The sequence below is a fragment of the Coturnix japonica genome, unplaced genomic scaffold (genome assembly GCF_054131305.1).
Source record: "Coturnix japonica strain WE unplaced genomic scaffold, WE-NBRP24 Scf049, whole genome shotgun sequence".
NCBI classification, from domain to species: domain Eukaryota; kingdom Metazoa; phylum Chordata; class Aves; order Galliformes; family Phasianidae; genus Coturnix; species Coturnix japonica.
The window spans coordinates 1244895-1264216 of NW_028188952.1; the positions used below are offsets into that span (position 1 = coordinate 1244895).

Sequence of the window (19322 nt, forward strand, 5' to 3'; positions counted from 1 at the left end):
GATAAGAAGCGGAGCGGAACCGGCGCCTCCTGCAGGCGTTTCTAAATAGAACCGGGAGAGGCAACCGAGTGATCAAAGACAGCGAATTGGGCTGAAAAACTCTTTTTTTAGGTGTATTTGTTCTAAAATAAAGGCAGAAAGAGCGGAGGGTGGGAGTAAAAGAAAAGAGGGGGCACCCGGATTTGAACCGGGGACCTCTTGATCTGCAGTCAAATGCTCTACCACTGAGCTATACCCCCGCTCCGTGTTAGTCTATGGGAGCTGACTTTATTGCGTTCCTATGGGCTCTATAGCGATATTAGAATAGGGATTGATTATTGATTGGGGTTATTAATTAGCATTATTAATTAGCGTTATTAATTAGTATTATTTATTAGCATTAATAACTGCAGCTATGAGCTGGGTGAAGGGATGCAGGGCACACACAGCGCCTTTAGGTCGGTGTATGAAGGGAGAGGGATGGAGCCGGGCTCTGCTCTGCACAAAGCAAAGCGATTTGGGGGGGGGTTGAAGGGATGGAGCTGGTGGAGCCCTATTATGAGCATTGATAGCAGCTCCGTTATGGCACAGCTCCGTTATGAGCATTGATAGCAGCTCCGTTATGGCACCGCTCCGTTATGAGCATTGAAGGCAGCTGCCCCTGATCTAAATGAGCTAAATGAGGATAAACCGCCCTCGGAGCATCGCGGTGCGGCTGAGGATGCGATGGGGTGGGATTGAGGTGGGAGGGAAAAGATAAAATCCCAACGAGGGGGCACCCGGATTTGAACCAGGGACCTCTTGATCTGCAGTCAAATGCTCTACCACTGAGCTATACCCCCGGATGGCGGCGGCCGCAGCTCGTCGCTTCCTTGTGCGAGGTTTTGGGGGGGGGGGGGAGGATGCGACACGTGGAGCGGCTCGAGGAGCAAAGCGCGTGCTCGTGTCCGGGGCCGCGCACCCGTGGGGGGGGGGGCGTGCAAAGGGACACGGGAGCGCGCATGAGGGCGGCGGGGCGATGCGCGTGGGTGTGAGCGCGCTGCCGCCCCGCCCCGCGCGCCCCCGCCGCCCCTCCTCCTTTTCCTCCCCCCCCCACCCCCCCTTATTTAGGGGCTCGTTCCGCGGGCGGCGGCCCAGAGACGGACGAGGCGGCGGGGGGAGCGGGGCGGCCATGAACCCCAACTGCGCCCGGTGCGGGAAGATCGTGTATCCTACCGAGAAGGTGAACTGCCTGGATAAGGTGAGTGCGGGGGGAGACATCCCGCAACCCCCCCCCCCCCCAATCCCCCCTTAACCCAACCCCCGTCCACCGCGATCTCCGTGTCCCGCAGCACAACGAGGCGGAACCCATCTGGATCCCATTAGCAAAAGGGGGGGTTTCTTTTTAAGCTCCGGTTCCAACGGGCGCGTCCCCGGAGCTGTGCGGTTCGCCTTGTTCTCTCTCTCGCTTTCAGTATCGCTTTGGAGACTTTTCACGTTAAGAATAAAGCTTTTCTGTGCCGGCGTTCCGGCCTCGACGAGAGGGTGATGTGAGATGGGAGGAGGGGGGTAGCGATCTGTCTCTGTGCCCCCACGGGACCCCCGGAGCCGCCCCCCTCCTTCCCCCCATTCAGGGGCGCTCCAGCAGCTTCTAAAATAAGTAAGTCTCGGAATGCGCCGATCCGCGCAGCGACATTCCTGAGCCGTGCAGACCCCGGGGCCGCATTTTTCACGGATGAGGTTTTTTCCTGACGCTGGGAATCGGCCGACGTTGATCCATCAGTGTTATATCCCATAGACCCCCCCGTTTGTTCCAAGCTGAGAACTGGCTCTGTCTATACAGCCCCCCCCCCCCGCGGATGTCCTGGAGGGGGTTTATTGGGGGATGGGGGGGATCCGCTTCCTCCTATGCTCCCAGCCCTGCGCTGCTCTCATGCGGGTACGGCCGCTGTGCGTGCGGGGCTGTGGGGGCTTCGCTTGATGCAACCCACCCCCCCCGTGTTAATCCTTCCTGCGGTTCTGCGAGCCCACCCGCTTCCCAGAAAGCACCACCCGATCGTGGTGCTTTTACAACGTGCGTGTGTCAGCTCCGAGCAAAGTCTGAAGGGCGGCTCTGCCCGCATCAAACCCGAGCGGCCGCTGCGATGTGCGGGTGACGCTTTAGCCACTGATCCGAGGTCCTTAGCTGGGTCGGATGGGGGCTGAGCCGCTTGGCTGGGGTCTCAGTGCCGCTTGGTTGGGGTCTCGGTGCTGCTGTGTCTCCCTCTGCCAGCGAGCGATGCTTTGCCAAGAACCACAGCCCCGCTCAGCAGCCCCTCGTTGGGGGGGAAGGGTCCCTGCCAAGGCTGAGGGCTGCGATGCTTCCACTGGGGGAGAGACCCAGGGTCCCTATAGTGCTGTTGTGGGGTGACTATGAAACCAAGCTGGGATTTGCTGTTAGGTTGTTAAACCTGGCCACCAACACAGCGGGGTTCCCCCGGTGTCGCCTTCATCCTTTGGGTCCTGAGTGGTGCAGTAGAAGGATGCTCTGTGGGTGCACACAGCTTTGAGCTCCGTCCCCGTTCTGCTGCGTGCAAGTGTCAATGGTGCTCTGTGCATTGATTGCCCAGGAGAGCAGCTCTGGGTAGAGCTCTGCCCATGGGGGTGCAGCACCGTGCAGCTCTGATATCAACCTGGGAACTGCAAAGCAGAGCCATCAGTGCTCCTGGAAAAAGCTATTTGCAGCGTGGCCTCGTTTCTTTGCTGGAGGGTGAGGGGATGGGAAGCACAAAGAGCTGCTGTTCCTGTGCCTGTTGTGCTGCTCCTTTGTGGTGTTGGGGTGGGTTCGTGCATACGGTGCCTCGCTGGGGTAAGGTGATGCTCGGAGGTGGCAGCGCTGAGGGCTGCAGGCAGCTCGGCTGCGTGTGTTGGTGTTGTTATAGGGCTGGAACTTGTGGGATGCTCTGAGGGTTGTTGGTCCCCCCCATCTGAAAGCACAAGGGGGAGGGAAGGGGAAGAGTGAGCAGGATAAGAGCTGGGTGAGATGGCACAGGGCAGCGCTGTGTGATGCTCCTTTTGCTTGGCCGCCGGTCAGCAGGAAGCCGAGGAGGAACTATCGGGGAGGAACTCGCAGGAGGAAAAAGCTCGAATACGTTGCTCTGAGCAACTGAGAGGCGGTGAGTTGTCCTGCTCCGCTGAGTCACAGCGCCGAGGGCTGTGTTTGTGCTCGGGGTGTGGCAATGGGGGTGGGTGGCACAGGGCTGCTCCTGTAGGAGCAGAGCACGGAGCCAGCAGTGGAAACAGATGCTTAGAAAAGCTCCAAGGTGGAAAAAACAACCATTACGGGTGGAAACTGTAGCACCAGCAGCAGCTGTTCGCCCTGTGTTTGCTCAATGCATCGCCTGACTCAGAGCTCTGGGTGCTGCTGTGCTGGGTGCTGGTTTGGTTCTGCTTGTTCCTTCTGTCTTTGTGGGGTCTTTTGGGCACCTCGTGCTGAGGATGCCAAGCACCCCAAGACCCCTAAGAGGGGTCCTACAGCTGCTCTGAGCTGTGCTCACAGGGCTCCTTCCAGCCCATGGGTCAGAGAGGCCCTAAAGTGTCTTTAGAGCTCATTAGATGCTGCAGTCAATAATGTCGGGGTTGTGATCTGAATTTTGAGGCTTTAACCTTGAGTGTCAGCTGGAAGAAAAGCTGTGCTGCTGTGAGTCTGTGCGTGGCACTCAGGTGGGGTGTGTGGGGGATGCTGGAGCAGGGCTGGGGGAAGATGCCCACACCCCCCTCCCCAGCATCAGGCTGCTCATCCTTATTACTCCAGCTCTGCCCTGATAATGTGCTTCCAGCAGTGGGGGAGAGAGGGCCTTGAGGTGTGCATAGGGTGACCCATGGAGTTTTGGGAGGGCGCTGAGTATGGGGGGGACCTTTTGGATACTCATGTTGGACTGAGTGATGCTCAAGGAGGGGCTTCTTTATCTCTATCATCTCACTCCCTGTGCTGGGTGTCTCTGCAGCCCCATCTGACCCACTCTCCTGCCCAGTTCTGGGCTCCCATCAGCATTAAAACCCACAGCAGTACCTTTGAAGCTGCAAACCGCAGCTGCTGGCTCTGCTGAGTGCCTGTGTGAGGAGGAGCCTTCTATCTCCTCCTCAGCCTAGCCCTGTGAATTCTTGATCTGGAGATAAAGCAGCACACTGCTGTAAGGTGAAGCCATCAATGCTGCTGCTGTGTTGGGATAAGATGCATTGGGAGAGGGCGACTTGCTTGTCCTTTGATGGTGGGAGCACTGTCAGCACTGCCATCTCTGGGCTGAGTTTCATGCAGAGCAGGGCCGTGTCCCATTAAAACAGAGCCTGGTGCTGATGCTCCTCTCCTCTGTTTGCAGTTCTGGCACAAAGCATGTTTCCACTGCGAGACCTGCAAGATGACCCTCAACATGAAGAACTACAAGGGCTACGAGAAGAAGCCCTACTGCAACGCGTGAGTGCTGCCATGGGGGTATCAGGGCTGGGGGGGGATGTGGGACCCTCCTCTCTCTTCAGTGCTTGATTTCCTTATGTCCCCAAATATGGGGTCCTGGAGCCCTGATGTGGTTCTATGGGACCATTCTCTGTTGCTCTGCAGCATTTGGGGGTGGGATAATGAGTTCTGGCTGTGTCTTGGGAGCCAACCCTGTTCAGTCTGCAGGTGAACAAGACTCTGCTGCGTGTGTTTCTTAATGTCTATAAAGCAGCTTTGCAATGAGATCTTTTGTAGCTGCTTCTTATACATCGACGGGTCTTAGGGGGAAAATTAGATGATGTGCTGCTGCTTAGCACTGGGGTAGCGAGCTCCATTCACAGAGTGCTTTAAAAACTCTAATCCTGACAACATCCTTGTAAGATGGGTATTAACCATATTAATGTCTAAGAATAGAAAGGAGAAGCAATAGGGCTGTCAGTCAGACAGTGATGCTGCAGCAAAACCCTCTTCTATAGCTCTGATATTGCTGGGAGCAATGGGTGGTGGTGGTGACACAACCCTGGTCATCCTACAGGGCTGAGATGGTGCCCTGTGTCCCCCCCTGGGGGTGGTTGTGTCCTGTAGGGCGTGAGAGCCCTCAACAGTCCTTATTGCAGCCAAAGCCTCCTCCTCTGTGTGTCCCATGGGTTGGGATGTGCCCATCCCCATCCATGCCACAGACCTGGGGTCTTGTTCTGCTCCTTCCCTCTGCTGCTGTAAAGGGAAGTGGGATAATAATGGGAAATTCCTGAGATTCCAAGGAGTCTGCGCAACCCCAACCCATCTCAGTTTCTCAACCCCCTCTGCTCCAGAGCTGCCTTTGATGCTGGCTGTGGCCTTAACTCTTTCACAGCCACTCTGGAAGCCTTGATTCTCCCACAGAGACCCACATCACACTGTGCCCTTCCTGCTCCATGTAGCCATGCCTTAATGCAGGGATGAGGCTGTGCTGCCCAGTGCTGTGGGGCAGAGCACAGGGATCCGTGCTGCCTTGGAGAGGGGCATGGAGACATGGGGGCAGCCCAAGGGGGGGGGGTCCTGGTGCTGCTGGTGCCGCATCCATCCTCCACCCTCCTGCAGGAGCGGGGGAACAGCAACGTTTACTCTGGCAGGGGAGCGGCTGCTGTGCTGAGCACAGGGTCTGCTCTGTTTGAGCTGTGGCCTTCTGCCAAATTCCGAAGTTTCTTTCTTCAAGAGAGCAGAAGGAAGAGGGCCGGGCTTCCTCCTGCTTTGCCATTGCCCTGCAATCAATCCGGGTGCAGCTTTTGGGTGGCTGAAGCTCTGGGCTCCCTGTGATGCAGCTGGGTGCTGCTGGTGTTATTTAGAGCTGGGTTCATCCCATAGGAGCACCTTGAGCTCCAGGAGGTGGAAGCAGAGGCAGAGGAAGGGCTGTATCCAAATCAGGGCTGGAGGAGAGCTGAGCTGCAAAAGGGGCAGAGGCTGCTGGAGAAGCAGAAGGGTTTCTCTGCCCTGTCCCAGTTATGTGATCGTTCTGCTCATCTCCCTTGAGAGCACCTCCAGACGAGGCCAGGCTTCATCATATTGCTGTGGGCTTGCCTGAATTCCTGCTGATCTCTAAACAATTGCTGTGCTGAATGTGTTCAGCTCAGACAGCCCTGCTCCAGCACCCCCTGTGCTGCTGGGTTTGCTCCTTGGCTGCTCACTCAGCCCCCCCCCTTGTTGGGTTTGCCTGGGGCACTGCTGCTGGCTCAGCCCTGCATCCCTTGTGCTGGCAAAGGGAGGGGAAACTGCATTTTCCCCTTCACTGAGGGGCTCTGGGCTGTGCCAAAAGTACATGGTGTAAGTGTGCCAGTCCCTGCTCCCTCCATCTGCTGTGTGACCACAGCTGCACCCAGCTGTGCTGCCCTATGTGTGCAGTGTGCAATGCAATGGGGGAGCACTGTCCCCCCACTAACAGCCCCAACACCTCCCTTTCCATTGCTGACCCTAAGGACCCCCCCTTATAACCCCATTTCTGCTTTCCATGCAGTGCTGTCCCACACCCCTGGGGCTCTTGGAAAAAAGAGGAGCCTCAGTGATGTGTTCTTGGCTCTGAGCAGTGCTCCATCTGGTAGCAGCCACCTCTCTTAACACAGCGAGCCCTCAGACTGATGGTGGGGGGGGGGGGGAAGGAAGGAAAAGAGGAACAACTGTGTGCCAGGAGGGTGCCTGGGTGTTTGTGTGGTACTGGGTGCAAGGAGAGCCCCTGTGCTGTGGGTAGGTGGGGGTGGGCAGTGAGTGTTTGGGGAAGAGCCCCCCAGATCCCTCTTCCACATGGAGAGGGGTGGGTGTATGGAAGCTCTCATACCCCCCTCCAGCCCTGGGGTTTAGAGGAGGGGCTGTGCTCTCCTGCTGCAGGTATTGGGTGCCCATGCAAACACTGTCCTATTGTTGAGCACTGCTCACAGAGCAGATGGTGAGTGAGCGTGTTTGCTGAGAAACACAATCCTGTCGTCAGGGTGCTGCTGGGGATGGGGGGGTCCTTAATGCAGCTCCATGCACAGCAGCAATACCCCCAGCCCTACATGGGGGGGTTCAGTTGCAGAGCTCATTGGGCTGGGTTGCTGGTGGCTGTTGTGTTCCCAACCTTGCTTATCCATGCCTGGGGCCAGAGACCTTGTGGAAAAAACCCAGTAGTGCTGCAATGCCGGCTCTGCTCCCATAAACAACACTTGGGAGGGGGGAATGGACAGGCAGTGCTCTGTTTGGGGTGGGGAGGTGACAGGGATGGAGTGGCTGTGGGATGAGCAGTGCTGCTTCCAGGAGCTGCTGCTGCTGACTTCACAGTTTGGCACTCCCCGCTCTGCTTTTGATTGAAATCTTTCCACTGTGGATGAAAGCAGGTTCTTGGAGCAGGCTGCTTGCACTGCAACACCCTCTGTAAGTGCTGGCACAGCCTCTGGGAAAGGGGGGGGAGCTGAGCAAAGCCCCCCTATAGGCAGCTCAGTGCAGTCCCCTGCTCAGTGCTGGGTTCCCTGTGCTGGAGCTGTGCCTGTGGGTCCCTTTCTGCCTCCAGCATGGGGAGGGCACCGGGGCAGCCTCAATGAGGAGCTCATCCTGCAGAGCTGTGCTGTGCTCACTATGGGCTGGGAACAGATGCTGGGAAAAGCAGCAGCTGCACACACAGAATGCTGGCCCAGCCGTTTTGGCAGCCTGAAAACACTGGGAGGAACTGAGATCCCACTTCTACAGCCTGCTCCGTTTTGGGGTGGGATGTTTCCAAGCTCTTTGCAAAGTAGCAGGGTGCTGCTTTCATTTAAGAAAGAACAACAGTTTATTATTGTTGCAGTGTGTCCCTGTGAGCCAGCAGCTCCATGATGGGCAGGATGTGACCGTGCAGCCTGCTGGCAGCACTCAGCCTATTGCTCTCTCTGCATTGTTTTGTTCCCAAAGCTGCTGTGCAGCTGTGGGGGTGATGCTCACCTCCTGGAGGTGTGGGGTTGTGCTGTACATCTGCCCAAAGCATTTTCTTAGGGTCCTTGTGTGAGAGCAAGCAATGCACCGAGCTCTTGCAAGCACTGATTGCTGTCCAAATGCAGTGCACAGTGGCCATGCATGGCAACAGAGGTGCCTTGGAGTCATGCTGAAAGCAGCAACACGTTGTCTTCTTCCTGTTGTTTTGCAGAAGCATCCCACTGCTGACCTTAATGAAGTGTAACTCCAAGTGCAGCCCCTTGGCTCCATGATGGGGCTGTTATGGGGTGTATAGGAGGAGCTGCTGTGCCCCTGCCATGCAGCTCTTTGTGGCAGCTCTTCAGGAGAGCTCCCACCCCCATAGAAGCAGAGGGGAGACAGCAGAGCCAGCTGGGGGGGGGGTGCAGAGCAGACAGACCCTGATCCCTGGTAATCCCCAGCTGCCTCCAGGTGCTGTGGGGCTGACAGTCCCAAATGCAGCAGCCAGACAGGCTCTGTCCGCACTGCAAAGACTGTCCTGACCTGGTTTAGTAGCACAGCATGACATGTCTGGGGCTCTGGGGCTTTTGGAGGAGGCAGGTTGGGTGCTGAGCACCTTCCTTACCTGCACCAGTTATGGGTCTGACTGTGGGATGAGGAGCATGAGAGCACCCAGCATGAAGGGGGGGGGGAAGCACCATCCCCATCCCTGGTGCAGTTCTGCTTCCTGCACGCTCCCCCAACCTGACACAATCTGTCAGGGCTTCCTCATTAAGATTTAATTTACTGCTGCGAGCGCTGTGGCTGATTCTCATGCATGCGAGATGGTTTCCCTGTTGCAAAGAGGTGGACATCTGTGGTTGTGCTGAGTGTCTCCGCTCCTTCCTTCCCAGCACACGGAGATGCCTTTGGATGGAGCAGGCAGATCCTGCAGCTACGATGCTCAGCCAATGGGGGATGTGGCTCACTTGGTGCATTTCATCCCACTATTGCCCCCAGCCTCAGGTATAGGGCTGCAGCCCTGGGGAGGGTCCAGCAAAACCTCCCTGACCAAAGAAGAAACCCAATGCTGTTCTGTGCCTCTCTCCTCCATCCCTCCCCACACCGTGAATGGCATCAGCATCTTCCAGAAGATGATTTTGCCCTACAGCCATGGCCGTATGGTTTCCCCCAGCTTGGCAGGGATGATTTGTAGCATTGCTTTGCATTGGGGGCTTCCTCTTCCCCACACCCCACACACTCGGACCCTTCCTCGTGCTATTAGCATGCCCGGAGCATTGGATGCAGTTGCCATGGAAATGGGATGATTTAGGCTCAGAGAGCACAGAGCTGTGACAGATGAGGATGCAGCTCAGTGCTGCACCGCTGCGATTGCCTTTGCCCTTTGCAGGAGCTGCACAGCATCACACCATGCTCTGCAGCTCCAGGCCTGCTGCCCCCTGGCCTTGGGCTGAGCACAGCACCACAGCCAGCAAAGGGGGGGGTGGGGTGGGTTTTGGTGCTTAAAAAGTGGTTTTGTTCTCTTTGACCTCGGTGTGAGTCAGGGGTGGCTTCCAAGAAGCTCAGGAAGGGGCTCTGTGCGCCAACACCATGCCCAGCCATGATGGGGGGCTTAGCCTGAGCACACAGCATTGTATCCCCCCCCCATCAGATTAATCTAAACAGAGATTAAACCATATCCTCAGTGTGGTCGGGTATCTGCTGTCATCCAGCCCTGCTCCTTGTCCCCCTCAACTGCTGCTGAGCTTCCTTTCCCCTTTCTGCAAACCACATCTGCTTTGTCTGCTTTCTGGGTGTGCATGGGGGGTGTGGGGGTGTGATGGGGGTTCTCTATTTTCTCAGCGTGGTTCTGGAGTCTATTTTTGTTGTCTCACTTCCTGCATTGCTGTGTGAGGTATGTGCTGCTCTCAGGTCTGTGTCTCAGTGTCGCGGTGCAGATGGTTTCCTGCTGTGCTGACCGCAGTGTGGACAGCCATGGGCAGAGCTCTGCTCATTCTGTATATGGTGAATTCCCTGTGGTGGCTTTCAGGGCACAGCAAGGGGCTGTCAGACCCACTTGGCACAGGCAGGGATGGGGCTGCAGCTTCCCATAGGTCAGGGCTCACCCCATTTGCCAGCATGGGAGCTGTGGGTTGCCCGGTGCAGGGGCAGCACTGGGGCTGCTGTAGGGTCAGAGATGCATCTGCAGGTTTATTTTCATCCCTGCTCACCTCCTTCCAGAGCTGCCATGGAGGAGAAGAGCTGCCTCGTCTGTGCTTTCAGAAGGGTTTGTTTGAGCAAAGGGAGGTGAACATGAGCTGGGGGTGCTGCTGCTCTGTGCCCCCCAGACCCAAAATGGGACAGCTGCCATTATATGTATTGGTGCCCAGCAATGGATTTGCTCATGGAACCCCCCACCACCACGTTCCAGCAGCTTTGCCTCTGCTCTCCCTCCCTCCTGCGTGGGGGAAGGGCTGCATGAAGTGTTCCCATCTCCATGGGGGCATTCAGTGTTTGTGTCAGACGTTCACCTCCTGCCACGCGTGAATTCACCCCACTGCACATCTGTGTTGATAGCACAAGCTGTGTGTGGCACTGCAGGAATGCTGCTGGGCTGTGGCTCTCCTGCTTTACAGCCCCGTGTTGGGCACATCACCCAAGGTGTGGGATGGGTGGAGGGTGAGAAGTGCCCCGGGGTCAGACGCTGTTCTGCTGACGGAGCTCCTGCTGGGTGGTGATATCCTTAATGTGAGGTCTGTGGCTGAAACTGCAGCAGAAAGAGCAAAGAAAGCTCTGGGCTCCTCAGAGCCATCGTGGTGGGAGCAGTGGGGCAGAGGCAGGGTGGTGTAAACCAAGATATTTACTCAGACTGATGTTACCAGTGATAATAACTGAAGGTTCTGGTGAAGGTACCAGTGCCATGGAGGGGGGGTGGGTGCCCAATACTGATGCTGTCCTTTCCCCCCCCTAAACAGACACTACCCGAAGCAATCCTTCACCATGGTGGCAGACACCCCCGAGAACCTGCGTCTAAAGCAGCAGAGCGAGCTGCAAAGCCAGGTAAGCATGCACTGTGTTGCAGAGCCAGGTGAGCTGCATTGTGCTTTGTGCTGCGCCCTATTGTGCTGTCTTCTCTTGCTCTGCTGCTTCCAGGAGAGGCATGCATGGGGTGTGGGGGCTGTTTGCTCTTCCACTCATCTATGGTGGTTGTGAGCTGCCTTCCCCAGGCACTCCCAGCCCTGCAGTGGGATTTTCCCCGCTGGCACCCAGCATTGCAGCGGGGTGAGATGGTAAAGGAGGGGTGTGTTGCGCTCTGCGGGTGCTGATTTGGGGTAAACCCAAAGGTTGGAAGGGGTTGGAAGCTCTGGAAAACAGAAATGAACAGATGTGGGAAGAGGGGAGGCTGGAGAGGAGGGAGATGAGTAGACGTGCCCCATTCTGTGCCCTGGGGTGTCCCTGAAGTCCCCAGCTCTGATGCAGAGCTCTGGGTGCTGCTCCTCCTGGGGGTGTTGGCATTGCCCTGGCTGGGCAGCAGGCAGAGCTGCAATGGGACAGAATGAATCCATGGGCAGTTCTGGCTTGAGTCACCATCCCTGGGGACAGCACAGGATGTGGCAGCTGCTCTGGGAATCTCTTTATTTTCTTTGGGGTTTTATTATTTCCTTCAATGGAAAGGGGCAAAGGGGAAAGGGCTGAGAGTCCACTCCGAGCTGTCAGCATTGGCTCAGTGCGATGCTGGGAGTGGGTGGGCAGCACAGGGTTGGGGTTTGCCCAGGGTTGGCAGGCTCAGTGTGTTCCCCTCCATGTGCCTGGAGCAGACACTGCCCTCCCCCCCTTCCTCTCCCTGTGAGCCTGGAGCTGCCAGGAGCTGGAAGGCAAACAGAATGGGGGTCAGGACCTCACCTGGTGGCACATAGAGCTGTGCTTTGCAAGGCCGCATCCCATTCCTGCCCTGCTTCTCCACCACTGCAGTGTGTATGGACCCTTTTTGGTGCTGGGAGGGTCTGTGTCCTCAATGGGGCTGCTGCCTGCTGGAGCTCTCTGCAGCTCGGTGCTTCCCTTCACAGCTGTGTTTGTGGGTGACCCCAATGGGGCTGATCTGTCAAACCCACACCCAGCAGGACTGGCAGAGCCAGTTGTGTGCACCGGTAACGGGGCTGTATGTAGATCCACCACCTTTCTCCTCTATTTGTGTTTGTGGAGAGGGCGTCTTCTGTTCCGGTCACTGTAGATGCTGGATAATAACAGCCTGTGCTGTTAAATGTGTCTGCAAAGTGACAGCTTTTACGCCTGCAGCCTCCTCTCGTAGCCCACGTGCGGTGAGCAAATGGCAGGGTTCCCCTTCTGTGGTTACCCCTGGATGCTAAAAATGGGCATTTTGGGGGCAGCCGCCCTACCCGGGCACTGCAGATACCCAGAGCACAGGGCAGGCACTGGCTGCCTTCTAAGGGCAGGGAGAAGCAGAAAATTGCCCCCATTCTGAGCACTTCCTCCCCTCCTTCTGTTGTCTGTCATGATGGCTGCAGCACTGCAGTGTCCCCTGTGTACAGTGCCATGTGTTTTCCCCTCCCAACACCACCCCAGTGCCCCTGCCCTGCTCTGATTGCCATGGGGCAGATCCCCCTCTGCAGCACACGCTGTGCCCCACATCTTGGCATCGTCCCCCCCTTGCATTCAGGGTGGCCCCATATGGGATCCTTTGGGGCTGCGTTGCTCTAACCTGGATGTTACAGGGAGAAAAATAGAAGGGTGAGATTCAGGAGGGGGAATGTATGGAGTGCCAATGGAACTACTTAGCCCTGTGATGATGAAGAAGATGAGCTTCTTGCTTGGGGATGCTCTGCCTTTCCTTCTCCTGCTTGTTGAGCTGTGCATTTGCAGCCCAATGTGTAACACCCAGAGGCTGCTCCTTCCTAATGGCAGCATTTGGGATGTGTTCCTTATCCCAACCAGCTCCAGCTCTTGCTCTCACTGCCTGGAGCAAACAGAGGCTTCTGCCTTGAAATCAGCCTCTTGGTTCCTCCTGATCTGGCAAACAAATAGGGATGCTTGGTTCTGCTGGCCCTCCAGCCCCACAGCCTGCTCTGTCATGGCCATCCTGAGCCTTTTCTGTCCCTCAGTGTCCCCTGGGGGAGCAGAGGGTGCAGCTCATGGAGCCCCCAGGACCCACATATGGGCAGAGAGCTGCGGCTGAACTGACATGCAATGACAGCCTGCAGGAAGCACAAAGTGAATCCAAGTGACCCCAGCCCTGCTGAGAGAGCAACAGGATGAGCAGAGCACAGGAAGCTGCTGCCTTTCAGCTCTTGGCACTGCCCCGTTTTGCTGTTAGTGGATCCATTATAGGGGACTCCTGCACAAACCCAAGACTCAGACGGAGCTGCTGTGGGTCAGTGAGGTCCATCTGGGTGAGCAGAGCAGCTCCACACGCTGCGTTCCCCCACGGCTCACTGTGTTTGTTCTTGATCCCACCCAGATTCGCTACAAGGAGGAGTTTGAGAAGAATAAGGGGAAAGGCTTCAGCGTGGTGGCTGATACCCCGGAGCTGCAGCGAATCAAAAAGACTCAGGATCAGATCAGCAACGTGAGTAACTTCTGATGGCTGTGGCTGATGCTGCTGCACAGGAGCTGACCCAGGGCACAGTGACACGACAGCCTGCAGCATCTCATCCCTCCAGCAGCACGCAGAGGGTTAATTAACCTTTAGCTGCTGGTGAAAGTCATGTGCACGGCCCTTATCTAACAGCCCAAGCTGTTGCAAAACATGGCCCAGCAGCGAGCCAGGAGGTTCCTCACTGAGCCCTGGGCCTGCCCGGAGAGCTGCAGCTTTGCATGCAAAATCTTTTGGGTTTCAGAGAGCTGCCATGCTTGTGCAAGGAGAGGGAACCCACATGAAGGAGCTCATACACACACACAAACACAGCACACCCCGTGGGGCTGGAGGCGGCTGTTTATTCCCTCTCCTTTTGATCCCATTGTGCAGCTCTGTGCTCTGCAATAGGGGGCTGCAGGGCGTTATCTACACATCCAGCCCCCGTCCTGAAGGTTCTGCATGGGTTGTGGGCTGCTGGGTGGATTTTCCTGCACAGGAGGCATTCAGAGCCCTGCAGGCATCTGTCTGCCAGCTTGGCATGGCCGTGACCCACTTAGCAGCCCCTGCATGCAGCCTGCTGTGCCAGCAGGGCTCTGTGCTGCGGGGGGATGAGCAGCACAGGGGTTGCACGCTGAGCTGCATCGCTGCCCCAAAGGACCCTTTGCATGGGGTGTAGATGCAGGGATGAAACCCTCGTGGGGATGGAGCTGTGCAGAGCCCAGTGCTGTGCCTCTGAGCGTGGGGAAATGCAGTCCTGCAGCAGCATCCCCGTCCCTGCAGCTCTGCTCCAGGCTTTGCCTCCTGCCTGCAGGGAGCCCTCTGGAGTGCCCTTCAGTATAGCACTGTTTAACCAGCAGACAAATGGGCTCCAGGTGCTTCCCAATGGCAGGGTATTCATTAACAGGAGCAGCTATTAATTTTTACATCACGACCAGGCTTTGAGTTAACCCTTTGCTGCAGTGATTGCATGGTGGGATCACTTAAAGTGCTTCTGCTGTGTGCTCCTGCAGTGCAGGGGGGTGGGGGGCTGCATCTGTGCCTGGAAACCTCACATATCTCCCCCAGGACCCTGAAGCCGTCCTTCCCCTGGGCACAAGGGGAAGTCAGGCTGCTTGGTCCTCCCCATGTACCTCTTGTCCTCCTCTGTAGATCAAATACCACGAAGAGTTTGAGAGGAGCAGGATGGGCCCCAGCCCCAGTGAGGGCGCAGAGATGGAGCGTAGGAACTCCCAGGAAAGCACCAATTACCGACGACCGGAGCAGCACCAGCCACAGCACCACGTCCAGCCCAGCAACCCGGGTAAGGGTCATCCCAGCACCTGGGGGCTTCCAATGGCCACAGGTCATTGTGTTAATGGTGTATCCTTCTTGCCCAGTGTACCAGCAGCAGCCACCAGCCTCGCAGTCCTATGGCTACAAGGAGCCCGCAGCGCCTGCATCCACACAGCGCAGTGCACCCTCTGCAGCGGGGGTGAGTGTGGGGTCTTTGGGGTCCCTTCAACCCCGAACCGTTCATTGATCCTATGGTCATTGAAGTCCTGTTCGACCCAAACCATCTTATGGTTCAATGATCTTTGAGGTCTTTTCCAATCCAAACCATGATGTGGTCCTGTGGTCTTTGAGGTCCCTTCCAACCCAACCATTCTATGGTTTAATGATCTTCAAAGCCTCTTCCGACCCAAACCATTCATTGATCCTATCATCTTTGGGATCCCTTCCGACCCAAACCATTCATTGATCCTATGATCTTTGAGGTCCCTCCCAATGCAAACCATTCATTGATCCTATGATCTCTGGGATCCCTTCCAACCCAAACCATTCATTGATCCTATGATCTTCAAGGTCCCTTCCAACCCAACCATCCCATGGCTCTATGATCTCTGAGATCCCTTCCAACCCAAACCATTCATTGATCCTATGATCCTCGAGGTCCCTTCCAGCCCAACCATTCTATGGTTCTACAGTCTTTGAGGTCTTCCCCAACCCAAACCATCTGGTGATCCTGTGATTCTTTGATCCCATGGCTACTGCTGGCACAGCTCTTCTATGGGCCGGGTTCCCCATGGTGGGCTCCGTGCCCTCTGACTTCTCTCTCCTTACAGAAGCGTTTCCGTGCCGTCTACGATTACAACGCAGCCGATGAGGACGAGGTCTCCTTCCAGGATGGTGACACCATCATCAACGTGCAGCAGATCGATGACGGTTGGATGTACGGCACGGTGGAGCGCACGGGTGACACGGGGATGCTGCCCGCCAACTACGTGGAGGCCATCTGAGGGGGTTGGAGCTGAACCCCCCCCCATTCCATAACATGGCCCCAGTGTGCTCGCGTCTCTCTCTCCCCCAGCATCCCTTCCCTCTGCCGGAGCCGTGTCCCGACGTCTCGGTTTCTTTGTGTTTCTGCAGCCACCTCTGGTTTCTCTCGCCAATTGTAGCTTTGTTCTCACTCTGCCGGGACTGAGGGTCTGTCTACGAGGGATGTCGGGGGGCTCTGGGACCAAATGTTTCTCCTTCTGCCTTCCTCCTCCCCTCTGCAGGGGATGGGATGGGGCGCACACACACCAGGCTGCCCCACATCCACCCCCAGCCCCCAGTGAGCTGGGAATGCAAGGGAAGGGAGGAGCAGGATCATTTCCTTAGGACCAAACATCCCACTTCTTGGGGGCAGGGAGGGATGCTGGGGGGGACCAGCTGGCAGCACCTTCCCTGCGCTGATCTGGCTCTGATCTCGTCCCATTGCTTCCCCTGGCTCTCTGTTCACCATTCCTATTCCTACTGCACTCCCTCAGTCCTCAGTGCTGCAAACCAGAAGGATATTTGTGGTTAAAACCTTTAAAAATATATATCTCTTGGGATTCAGAATGGTTCCAGGAGCAGCTCCTGCTGCTTTTTTGGGGGGTCCAGCTGCCTCATTCTGCATCCCAGGCTGAGAGTTGCCACCGTGCAGGAGCACCTGCTGCCCTGACCTCATGTCCCCCTGCAGCTCCGGTTCTCCCCTTTTGGGTCCTCATCCCTGTGCCTCTATGGGCTGAGTGTGATGTATTTCTCTGCTCTGTTACTGCACTGGGACTGTGCTGGGGGCTGTCCAGAAGCGGGGAGATGGGGGGTTTAAGTACCCTGAGCCCTTTGCCATCCCCCACCTCTCACCCATTGGTCTCCAGCAGTGGTGGCTGCTGATGTGGGATCACATAGTGGACCAAGATTTCAAAGCACATCTCTGTCCCCTTCCCTTTTAGGCTGGGAAGGTCCCAGAGCTGAAGGTATAACTGGAAGCCTTGCAGCCAGGTGCTCATGTCCCAAAGGGCCAAAGTGACCGAGTTCAGACAGCCCTCAGCTCTGCCTGGGGACAATCCCATGGGACGGGGGAGGACCCCATTGGGAAAATACCCCCCCTCTCCTGCCTCCATCCCACCAGGGTGGGCTGCATGGGCTGGAGGCTCCACTCGGTGCTACACAGGCAAGGAGGGGAGGGGGCAGAGAGTCCACATCCCTCCCCATAACCCCATCCTTCATCATCCTTGTCTGGGAAATAGTAGAGGGGGGGGGGGATTGTCAATGTGAATAAAGCGTTTTTTAATGGACCAAATCACACAGGTGATCACGTTTTGGTATACAGACCTTTTTTTAATGCTACCTTGGAACCATTGTCCTGAGTCTCTGCTCCCCTTCTCCCCCCCATTTTATTGTGGGAAACAAACCTCTTACTGCTTCATTTCTGCCTTTTTCTCTCGACTTATGCACTTTTTTGCCTTTTTTCATAGCTGAAAAGCACCTGAACCTGTATTTAAAATAAATAAATGAATTTAAAAAGAAAAAAAAAAAAAACCATTAAAAAAAGAAAAAGAAATGGAAAAGCTTCTCGTCACGTGTTAAAATAAACCTCGCCCTTCTCAGCTGCCCTGGTCACGTCTCAGTGCTTAGAAGGTGTTTCCTTTGGATCCACCACTTGGTTGGGGTTTGTCTTCACATTCTCCTTCCTATGGGGCTGAGTCCCCCCCCCCCCCCCCACAAACAATCCGTCCTTTGGCCTTTTTAAATCCAACCCTTGAATGGAACAGATTGATCCTCCTTCTTGGTTTCCTCCACAATAAAAGTGTGGTTTCTACCTGCCCGTGGTGCTGGTGTCATTGCAGTGTGCCCACTGTTCCCTTGTGCCCCTGGGACACAGGGGGGGACCTGGAGACATGGGGACCCTGCAGATCCTTGTGTCTGAGTGCAGCCCAAGGGGGGATTCAGCAGCTGCATCCAACCCTGAGCAGGGGGTGAGGGCTCGGAGGTAGGTGGCTCTGCTCGCCCTATTGCCTCTCCCACCTGTGTCTGCTGTTCCCATTCCATCTATGCTCCCTTTGGTGATGCAGACGGACTGAAATGGGTTGAGAACCCAAAAGCAAAGGGAGCTGTAAAGGGTTCCGCTTGGATGCGGGGCTTTACAGGGCACCGGGCAGCTGCACTGCTCTACTGGGAGCCGCTCCCCCCATGGGGTGAATCCCTTTCCAGGCTGACATGGGGTCCCCGGAGCCCCAGGGGGGATGTCGGGGTGATGGAGCGCAACCGGAGCTCCAAGCGGGGCAGCAGCCGGGCTGCACGCGTGCGCCCACCCTATTATCTCCCAGCCGGCTGCAGGGATCGGCATCGCCTCTCCGAGCTGCGGGGCTGTAAGACTATAGGGCTGTAGGGCTGTAGGGCTGCGGGGCTGAGGGACGAGAGGAGAGGGCAGAAAGGACATCGGGGAAGGCGCTGGGGACACGGCTGAGCCCCGGCTGCTGCTCGCTCCTCGCCATGCTGGATATTTTCATCCTGATGTTCTTCGCCATCATCGGCCTGGTGATCCTGTCCTACATCATCTACATGCTATAGGGGATGCGGTTCAGAGCAGAGCCCGGTGCAGGTGAGCAGAGCGCTGTGATTACAGGGTAGGACCGTGCTGGGGGGGTGGGGTTGGGGGGTATTTATTGCTGTTTTCTGCGTGGGGATGGAAGGAGAACACAGACAGCCGCTGTTCAGAGCGGATCGCCCCGTTGATCGACCCCCCCCCTCCCCCGGGTGTAGCTCCTCCCGGTGCTCCGCTTCGGTTCCTACGGGGGGGAGAAAGGAATAACGCAGGGGGGACGGGGGGGGTAGAGGAGGGACGGCGGCTGCATCATTTAAAATGCGGTGAAGGGGGATCCTGCCTCTGCCCCCCCCAATAAGGAGCTGCGATCCCCCCCCCGCCCCCATCGCCGCTCACCAGCATCTCCCTTCCCTCCCTCCCGCAGATCCTTCTGGAACAGCGTTGCCCCCTCCCGGAGCCAAAGGACGGAGCGTGGGGCCGAGGGGATGAAGGAAAGCAGTGGGGTCCTCCTCCCCCCCACCTCACCCCCCCACACCTCGTATGTATGGGATGAGAGCCTCAGGATCGGCCCTTCGGGCTTCATTTTAGAAAGCACTCCGAATTCTTATTATATCTGTGTGTGTGAGATGCTCGATGCAATGAAATAAAAGGAGGAACGGCGCAGGAGGAGGGGAGATTTGATGGCGTCGGTGATGCTTTGGCCACAACAAACCTGTGTGTGTTAGGAGAGATGCTGCTGTCCTATGGGGGGGGGGAATCAATGGGAGCCTCCCCAGAGGATCCCTGGGGCCTCTCCCAGGATATTTTATCCTTATAAGCAATGAACACCTGAAACATCTCAGAGGAGGAAAGCTGCTGTGCCCCATCAGTCACCCACAGCCCCATTATATGGGCAGGGGGACAAGGGTGGGACCCGGGGACATTGGGGTGGGTGGGCTGCGCTATGGGGGGAACCTAATGAAAGGGGGGGGAATGTGGGGCTCAGTGCTGGATCTGAGGCCCCAGGATGGAGAGCTCTTCTCGCTCCACACCAAATATAGTCGAAAATGTGAAATATTCGGGTTAGGAATTTCTTCACGCATAAGTCATGTTCT

At 56.6% G+C, this 19322-nt stretch overlaps 1 protein-coding gene, 1 long non-coding RNA gene and 2 other non-coding genes across 5 annotated transcripts; 2 read left to right on the top strand and 2 right to left on the bottom strand.

Annotated features, from left to right (window-relative positions):
* Positions 1-167: 167 nt before the first annotated feature.
* TRNAC-GCA (transfer RNA cysteine (anticodon GCA)) lies at positions 168-239 on the bottom strand. Its single transcript has one exon. It is a non-coding gene; the product is annotated as a tRNA-Cys (tRNA).
* A 510-nt stretch (positions 240-749) lies between these two features.
* On the bottom strand, positions 750-821 carry TRNAC-GCA (transfer RNA cysteine (anticodon GCA)). The gene has a single exon. It is a non-coding gene; the product is annotated as a tRNA-Cys (tRNA).
* Positions 822-1114: 293 nt separating this feature from the next.
* On the top strand, positions 1115-17502 carry LASP1 (LIM and SH3 protein 1). 2 transcript variants are annotated; one of them, XM_085532364.1, is made up of 7 exons: positions 1115-1219; positions 4317-4411; positions 10780-10864; positions 13281-13388; positions 14547-14697; positions 14774-14868; positions 15500-17502. In XM_085532364.1, the coding sequence occupies exons 1-7, from the start codon at positions 1151-1153 to the stop codon at positions 15671-15673; spliced, it is 777 nt and encodes a 258-aa protein (XP_085388490.1). In that variant the 5' UTR covers positions 1115-1150; the 3' UTR covers positions 15674-17502. The 2 variants fall into 2 exon arrangements, with proteins under 2 accessions (XP_085388490.1, XP_085388491.1); XM_085532365.1 differs by lacking the exon at positions 4317-4411.
* Positions 17503-18001: 499 nt separating this feature from the next.
* On the top strand, positions 18002-18894 carry LOC146752252 (uncharacterized). The gene is made up of 2 exons (XR_014940772.1): positions 18002-18285; positions 18653-18894. It is a non-coding gene; the product is annotated as an uncharacterized LOC146752252 (long non-coding RNA).
* The last annotated feature ends 428 nt before the right edge of the window (positions 18895-19322 follow it).